The following is a 9,334-nucleotide window of genomic DNA, read 5'->3' on the forward strand; positions in this document are numbered from 1 at the left end:
TGTAACTGTTATAAAGTCACCATTGGCCTCATGGTGAAATCCCTGAGCGATTTCCTTCCTCTTTGGCAACTGAGCTAGGAAGGACATCTGTATCTTTGTAGTGACTCGGTGTATTGATACACCATCCACAGTGTAAACAACTTCACCATCCTCAAAGGAATATTCAGTGTTTGCTTTTTTTTTACCCATATACCAATATGTGCCCTTCTTTGCGAGGCATTGGAAAACCTCCCTGGTCTTTGTGGTTGAATCAGTGTTTGAAATTCACTGCTCGACTGAGGGACCTTACAGATAATTGTATGTGTGAGGTACAGAGATGAAGTTGTCATTCTAAATCATGTTAAACACTATTATTGCACACAGAGTGAGTCCATGCAGCTTATTATGTGACTTCTTAAGCACATTTTAAATCCTGAACTTACTTAGGCTTGCCATAACAAAGGAGTTGAATACTTATTGACTCAAGACATTTCAGGTTTTTTTATTTACTTTGTAAAAATGTCGATAAACATTATGGGGTATTGTGTGTAGGCCAGAGACACAACATCTCAATGTAATACATTTTTAATTCAGGCTGTAACACAACAAAATGTGGAAAAAGTCAAGGTGTGTGAATACTTTCTGAAGGCACTGTATGTAAAATAAATGTTTGAATGTATATTAGGCATATATTTCTAAGGCCATGCAGAGGTCTGGCAGATCATACACATCTACTCAAAACGTGTCAACACATAGTTCTGTGTCCCAAATGGCACACTATTCCCTATACATTTGCACTACTTTCGACCATAGCCCTTCACACTTTATTTTTTCCTCCAGGTCTTATCTTATTTGTGTAAATATTTGCAGCATTTTGAGGGGGTGACACCTTTGGTTGGGGATGGGTGGGGGAGTGGTTGTGGGAGGGCAATAGAAAGAAATAGAAATACTAGAAGGAACAAAGGCTCCAGAGTGGCGCAGCAGTCTAAGGCAATGCGTCTCAGTGCAAGAGGTGTCACTACAGTTCTTGGTTTGATTCCAGGCTCTATCACATCTGGTTGTGATTGGGAGTCCAATAGTGCGGTGCACAATTGTCCCAGGTCTGTCTGGGTATGGCTGGGTAGGCCATCATTGTAAATAAGAATGTGTTCTTAACTGACTTGCCTAGTTAAATAATAATAAAATGTGCAGTATGAAGAAAATAGGGTCCCATTTGGGACGCAGACACAGAGTAGTAAAGCACCAGTGGCTCTCAACTATTCTAGTGACTTTTGTCTCATCAGTCAAACGGAAGAGTGACTAGCTCTCCTTTATTAAATCATACATTCATGATCCACATAGCAATGGTTAACCAATTACTTTATGCAATTTAATCTCATTCACTTGTTAAACAGAGACAAACAACGAGAATGAGGATGAGAGTAATACATTGAGTCTCTGTGAAGTCAAGAAAATAACTAAACAACTGTGGGAGGCCGGATGAAGGAAGTGACAAAAGCGACACAATTCGCATGCAAACTATGGTGCTGAGAAACTGTCCTGGTCTGAGAGGAAATGGCTTTGAGAGCAACAGAAGAATAAGAAGAGTGGCAGACAGACAGGAAGTAGGCTAGAAGCCCAGAGTTCTGGGTTGAACAAACCTGCTGCCATGGCAATGACCACAGAGACAGGTTAGTTAAAAGTGTTGTCACTGAACTGATAGAGAGGATGTGTGGAAGAAAGAGTCACAACCTCAGTCAAACACAGGAAGCTACAAGAGGTTGATCTTATCATGATCTGAAGTCAGTTGTTTTTTCTAATACACTCACAAGGTACAAACAAACTGGACCACTAAGCAACTGTACTATAGTAAATGGGCTAAAAAATACCTCACATTGGCTAATCGAAAACAAGAGGGAGCATAGCTATAAACTCATTTACAACATAAAACTGCATAAATCACGTGTGAATGCTATATGACAAGTTCAGTTCAGTAACACCATGGTATAGGTCACAGCAATTGAAAATTGAATATTCTAGTTTGAAGTGAAACACAGCTTGCCCATGTTGTAATGAGAGGAGAGCTTACCTTGAAAACTGTGGAGGTAAACCTTAAGGCCAGAGCGGAGCTGCTGATCACCTACCCTGTCAAACTGCTTAAACAGTTTGTTGATTGTGTTCTGAACGGATTCATGCCGTTTTACCTCTGCTCTTATGGCACTTGACTGAGACAATTTATTGCTGCTATTCATCTTGAAGTATGTAGATTGAAATAAACTGGTTAAATAATCCAGTTGCTTCAGCCCATTTGAAGTCCTCTCTTTTTCATTCCACAACTGTTCATTCCGTTAAAATGCAAAAAAATATACTCCAAGAGAAAGTTACACTCAATAGTTTAGATCGCAGGACACCAGAGCTCTCATTGCAACGTTTTTCAATTTCCTCTGACAGCTTTGAAATCACTTCCTGATTTCAAACGATATTTTTTACTGTGTGGTTGCTTGCTTTTTGTTAAAGGAGAGTCTTCTGTGCACCAGGGCTAGCCTACACATTGTAAAGGTCCCTACGGCTGATTCAAAAATCACTCTATTTTCTCACCAATGTTTAGAATTTACATGAATATACAATTTCATGTATAATATGTATGTAAACTGTTGGTGTTTACTGAGCTACATGTATGAACAATAGGACTGCATTGTTGGTTAAGGGCTTGTAAGTAAGCATTTCAAGCATTCATACCTGTTGTATTCGGCGCATGTGACAAATAAAAATGTATTTGATTTGAAATAACGAGAGCCTCTGTCCCTAGATGGTGAGGCTTGGATCTGAAATGGGGTGTCATGGCTCATAATGTCAATCACAGTGATGGAAAGTAGGTTCATGTTCAGGTTCATGCTTTAGCACACTCTTCCAACCCGGATGTCCAAGCCGTGTCTGAATCCTGGTTTAGGAAGACCACCAAAAGCTCTGAAATCTCCATCCCTAACTACAACATTTTCAGACAAGATATAACGGCCAAAGGGGGTGGTGTTGCAATCTACTGCGGAGATAGCCTGCAGAGTTCTGTCCTATTATCCAGGTCTGTACCCAAACAATTTGAACTTCTACTTTTAAAAATCCACCTTTCTAAAAACAAGTCTCTCACCGTTGCCGCCTGCTATAGACCACCTTCTGCTCCCAGCTGTGCTCTGGACACCATATATGAACTGATTGCCCCCCATCTATCTTCAGAGCTCGTGCTGCTAGGTGACCTAAACTGGGACATGCTTAACACCCCAGCCATCCTACAATCTAAGCTTGATGCCCTCAATCTTACACAAATTATCAATGAACCTACCAGGTACCACCCCAAAGCCGTAAGCACGGGCACCCTCATAGATATCATCCTAACCAACTTGCCCTCTAAATACACCTCTGCTGTTTTCAACCAAGATCTCAGCGATCATTGCCTGATTGCCTGCATCACTGTCAAAAGCTCCCTAAAACACTTCAGCGAGCAGGCTTTTCTAATCGACCTGGCCGGGGTATCCTGGAAGGATATTGACCTCATCCCTTCAGTAGAGGATGCCTGGTTATTTTTAAATGCTTAAATAAGCATGCCCCATTCAAGAAATTTAGAACCAGGAACAGATATAGCCCTTGGTTCTCTCCAGACCTGACTGCCCTTAACCAACACAAAAACAGCCTGTGGCGTTCTGCATTAGCATCGAACAGCCCCTGTGATATGCAACTTTCAGGGAAGTTAGAAACCAATATACACATGCAGTTAGAAAAGCCAAGGCTAGCTTTTTCAAGCAGAAATTTGCTTCCTGCAACACAAACTCAATTCGGGGACACTGTAAAGTCCTTGGAGAATAAGAGCACCTCCTCCCAGCTACCCAATGCACTGAGTCTAGGAAACTCTGTCACCACCGATAAATCCACTATAATTGAGAATTTCAATAAGCATTTTTCTACGCCTACCCCGGTCAACAGCACTGCACCCCCCACAGCAACTCGCCCAAGCCTCCCCATTTCTCCTTCTCCCAAATCCAGTCAGCTGATGTTCTGAAAGAGCTGCAAAATCTGGACGCCTACAAATCAGCCAGGCTAGACAATCTGGACCCTTTCTTTCTAAAATTATCTGCAGAAAATGTTGCAACCCCTATTACTAGCCTGTTCAACCTCTCTTTCGTGTCATCTGAGATTCCCAAAGATTGGAAAGCAGCTGCGGTCATCCCCCTCTTCAAAGGGGGGACACTCTTGACCCAAACTGCTACAGATGTCACGTCCTGACCAGCAGATAGAGCTAGTGTTTTAGTTTTGGGGTCAGGACGTGGCATGTTTGTGTTGGGAATGTTTGTGTGGATGATTGGGACTTCCAATTGAAGTCAGGTGTGTATAGTTGCCTTTGATTGGAAGTCCTATATAGGTGTGTGTGTTTTTCTTTGGGGTTGTGGGTGGTTGTTTTTGCACTTGCTTTGTGAGCCTGCAAAACTGTTTGCTGTCGTGAGTACTGTTTTTGGTTTTCCAGTGGATACTTTACTTGTTTTGTTGATTTAATAAACATGAGTGTCCACAATCCCGCTGCGCCTTGGTCCATCTCTGAAGACAGCCGTTACAACAGACCTATATCTATCCTACCCTGCCTCTCTAAAGTCTTTGAAAGCCAAGTCATCAAACAGATTACTGACCATTTTGAATCCCACCGCACCTTCTCCGCTATGCAATCTGGTTTCAGAGCTGGTCATGGGTGCACCTCAGCCACGCTCAAGGTCCTAAACGATATCTTAACCGCCATCGCTAAGAAACAATACTGTGCAGCCGTATTCATTGACCTGGCCAAGGCTTTCGACTCTGTCAATCACCACATCCTCATCGGCAGACTCAACAGCCTTGGTTTCTCAAATGATTGCCTTGCCTGGTTCACCAACTACTTCTCTGATAGAGTTCAGTGTGTCAAATCGGAGGGCCTGTTGTCCGGGCCTCTGGCAGTCTCTACGGGGGTGCCACAGGGTTCAATTCTTGGGCCTCCAACTGCTAATAAATGCAAGTAAAACTAAATGCATGGTCTTCAACCGATCGCTGCCTGCACCTGCCCGCCCGTCCAGCATCACTACTCTGGATGGTTCTGACTTAGAATATGTGGACAACTACAAATACCTAGGTGTCTGGTTAGACTGTAAACTCTCCTTCCAGACTCACATCAAACATCTCCAATCCAAAGTTAAATCTAGAATTGGCTTCCTATTTTGCAACAAAGCATCTTTCACTCATGCTGCCAAACATACCCTCGTAAAACTGACCATCCTACCGATCCTCGACTTCGGCGATGTCATTTACAAAATAGCCTCCAACACCCTACTCAATAAATTGGATGCAATCTATCACAGTGCCATCCGTTTTGTCACCAAAGCCCAATATACTACCCACCACTGCGACCTGTATGCTCTCGTTGGCTGGCCCTCGCTTCATACTCGTCGCCAAACCCACTGGCTCCAGGTCATCTACAAGACCCTGCTAGGTAAAGTTCCCCCTTATCTCAGCTCGCTGGTCACCACAGCAGCACCCACCTGTAGCACGCGCTCCAGCAGGTATATCTCTCTGGTCACCCCCAAAGCCAATTCCTCCTTCGGCCGCCTCTCCTTCCAGTTCTCTGCTGCCAATGACTGGAACGAACTGCAAAAATCTCTAAAACTGGAAACACTTATCTCCCTCACTGGCTTTAAGCACCAGCTGTCAGAGCAGCTCACAGATTACTGCGCCTGTACATAGCCCATCTATAATTTAGCCCAAACAACTACCACTTCCCCTACTGTATTTATTTATTTATTTTGCTCCTTTGCACCCCATTATTTCTATTTCTACTTTGCACTTTCTTCCACTGCAAATCTACCATTCCAGTGATTTACTTGCTATATTGTATTTACTTCGCCACCATGGCCTTAATTGCCTTTACCTCCCTTATCTCACCTCATTTGCTCACTTTGTATATAGACTTATTTTTCTACTATATTATTGACTTTATGTTTGTTTTACTCCATGTGTAACTCTGTGTTGTTGTATGTGGCAAACTGCTTGCTTTATCTTGGCCAGGTCGCAATTGTAAATGAGAACTTGTTCTCAACTTGCCTACCTGGTTAAATAAAGGTGAAATAAAAATAAAAAATATTTTTTTACATAATAATCATCAGCCTCCTCTCTCAATTCAATTTAATTCAAAGGGCTTTATTGTCATGTGAAGCATATTTACATTGCCAAAGCAAGTTAAATAGATAATAAGCAAAAGTGAAATAAACAATTAGAAATGAACAGTAAACATTACACTGAAAAAAGTTTCAACAGAACAGAGACATTTCAAATGTTATATTATGGCTATGTACAGCGTATGTACAGCGTTGTACGAAAGGGAAAATCTATCTCTCTCTCACCCCTATTTCTCTGAACCATGTTGCTTAATCCTTGTCAAGGCTTGTCAAAGTAGCCAACCTACTACATTGAATTATATTCTATTAAAAAATGATGACATTTGGAACATTTTGCACATTTTCTCTTTTAAATACTCTAAACACAGAGATAATAAACTTGATGATTTTATGTCTTGTGAAAACGTCATGACACCTCCCTCTTTTCACTTGTGTGCAGGGGGATCTTAAACGGAAGCAAATACAACGAAACTGGGAGGGACCTATCTGAATTTGTCCAATAGAAACTCTTGTTTTAGTTGCAACTGTTTGGACAAGTTAGGGGGTTCGATTAATCTAGCCCGGGCGCCTGTGTAGGCGTGTTTCACACCAGCTGAAAGCTGATTGCATTCAATTTGGAACCGGGCTGCCTCTTGGGCAAGAGCCAGGTGCCCCGTTCTATACAACAAAAGTGACGTAATTAAGCATGTGTAGTAATAAGTAGGATTCTGTGTTTTCACATGCAAAAGTAATTCATTACATGCTGCCTTGTTTGAGAAAAGAGGGAAGATGGCAGAAGCTGATGTTCTGTTCGAAACTGATGGTGGGTCGGGTGAAAATGAGAGTAGTCGTGAAAAAGAAAGGAAACAAAATAAATAAAGTTGTGATGGAAACTAAGAAATAACTAGATAGAATAATTTATAGACGAGTGAGGGTTTTGGATCAATGTTACCTGGGGGATCGGTTCGAAGTCATAAAGAGTATCATGAATGCGTTGGGTGAGGTGGCGTCGGTGAGAGTCACACGATCTGGTCTTATTCCGATTTTTTTGTGTTTCTGCAGAACAGAAGAAGCGTGCTTTGCGCCTCAAAAATATGTTTGAATGGAAGGTTTTGTGTATAGATTTCCGAGGCAGGGCGCCTGTCAAGGGGGTTATTTCTGGGGTTGCAGATGATATACCTGAGGAAGTATACTTCCAGGTAGCCTAGTGGTTAGATCAAATCCCCGAGCTGACAAGGTAAAAATCTGTCTTTCTGCCCCTGAACAAGGCAGTTAACCCACTGTTCCTGGGCCGTCATTGAAAATAAGAATTTGTTCTTAACTGACTTGTCTCGTAAAATCAAAAATACCGAGGTAAAGACAGTTTCAGGACGGATATTCGCCTGTAATTTTCCTTATGGCCACCAACAGCAGTTAGGAACCGTCACCATAGTGACAAATCAAATGTTTCAAATTCCAATAGCTCTTGACCATTACTCCTAAAATTTTCAAAACTGGTTGTAGCTAACCCGATGGCATAGACACACATTGCACACACGTTTTTGTTGATTTACATCTCGCACTATTTTAAATTATTTATTTACATTTTTGAATTTCAATAGCTCATTGGTCATGTGACCTAATGACTTCAAACAAGGTTCAGAATGTCAACTCAGTGGGCCTACATATTGCACACCCTTTAGTTTGTCTATTTTTATCTCACAAGATTTTACATGAATTTTTCAAAATGTAAAATTTCAATAGCTCTTTGGTCATGTGACCTAATGACTTCAAACAATGTGCAGAATGTACACTGACTACCCTTCTATATTGCACACCCTTTAGTTTGTCCGTTTTCATCTCACATGATTTTACAGGAAATTTTCAAAATTAAAATTTTCAATCGCTCCTTGGTCATGTGACCTACCTACTTCAAACAAGGTTCAGAATGTCCACTGAATTTGCCTTCACATCGCACACTCTGATGTTCGTCTACTTTCATCTCATGCTATTAGACTTAAATCTGTAAGCTTTGCAGGCCTTCATTTTACATGGGTGTTAAAAAAATATATCTTTTACATGGACACTGAAAAGATCCACAAATGGCTGTATGTGGTATGGATCAAGGACAGGAGAGGTGTTCGAACAGAGGTGCTTAAAGGAAGACGCACAGGTAGGTCTCATGAAAAACAATGTTTCATATGCTCTTTTTAATCACAGTAATAGGCAGGGATTTCTCAGTCAGAGTGAGCTTGATAACATGAAATAAGTCAAGAAGATCGAAAAGTAGATTGTTGTAAGGGTGTATTACATCCTGTGCTGGCCCCATTGTCATATCCAATTTGGATTCTGTGTGGTAAAATCACAGCTGAAAAATGCCTCTATGTATGTGTCTACTGTATGTGGGAATGTCTTATGTCCGTCCTACATGTAGTGTTGGTACATGGAATATTCCTCCACTGCATATATCATAAATTGCTATTGCAAATAGAAGTATTATGTTCAACAACTGACATTTTCAGATATTATTTTGACAAACACACTTTAACACACTTTGGTGCTTACAATTAATTCTCTATTGTCATAGATTTGGTGGGCACTGTCATCTGTGATCTTTGTGATATGACTTTCTTTTAAGCACGTACTGATGAAACTGTCACTTAATATTTCTTTCTTAAAGTCTACAAACGCTCTACATTTATTCACTCTGTGATAAGGTTGAAGAGAATCTGAAATTTACGTCAACCAGGGATAAAGAGAAAGTTAACACTGTGAAATGTTATATACTTATTTGAAGTAAAGTGTCTGTTGACATGTTGGAAAAGATTAAAGGTCTACAATTTCTGTTTAATTTGTCAATATTAAATGTTTATTCATTGATTTACTGGCCAAACTTACTGTGGTTACATGTTTAGCATATGTATTGACCAGCAAACCCACTGCAGCCTACCTCACTAGCTCACTCTCCATCCCTGCTTTGGACAATTAATAACATGACTCTCGTACATGACTCGCGTACATTTTCCTTTATGGTTTTACCTTATGGTTGATATTAACGATGAAAGGAGATATTATTTGTCTCTCTCCTATTGTTAAATAGTGTGGAAAAATAAAAAACAGGGAAAATAAGTACTTAGAACTACCAATTATTATAGATAAATATTAAAGAAAAGGGTAAACACAACACTGGACTGAACCCCCTAATTGTCAAACTAATATTAATGTACAACAAT

At 40.7% G+C, this 9,334-nt stretch overlaps 1 protein-coding gene across 1 annotated transcript in view; it reads right to left on the reverse strand.

Moving 5' to 3' along the window:
• LOC115165553 (arf-GAP with GTPase, ANK repeat and PH domain-containing protein 2) overlaps positions 1–2,424 on the reverse strand; it is a 29,276-nt gene extending 26,852 nt beyond the window's left edge. Inside the window, exon 1 of the mRNA XM_029718747.1 lies at positions 2,048–2,424. Coding sequence (XP_029574607.1) covers positions 2,048–2,210 — 163 coding nt within the window. The 5' untranslated portion in view covers positions 2,211–2,424. The remainder of the gene's footprint in view (positions 1–2,047) is intronic.
• Positions 2,425–9,334: the final 6,910 nt, after the last annotated feature.

The sequence above is a fragment of the Salmo trutta genome, chromosome 28, assembly GCF_901001165.1.
Source record: "Salmo trutta chromosome 28, fSalTru1.1, whole genome shotgun sequence".
NCBI classification, from domain to species: Eukaryota; Metazoa; Chordata; class Actinopteri; order Salmoniformes; family Salmonidae; genus Salmo; species Salmo trutta.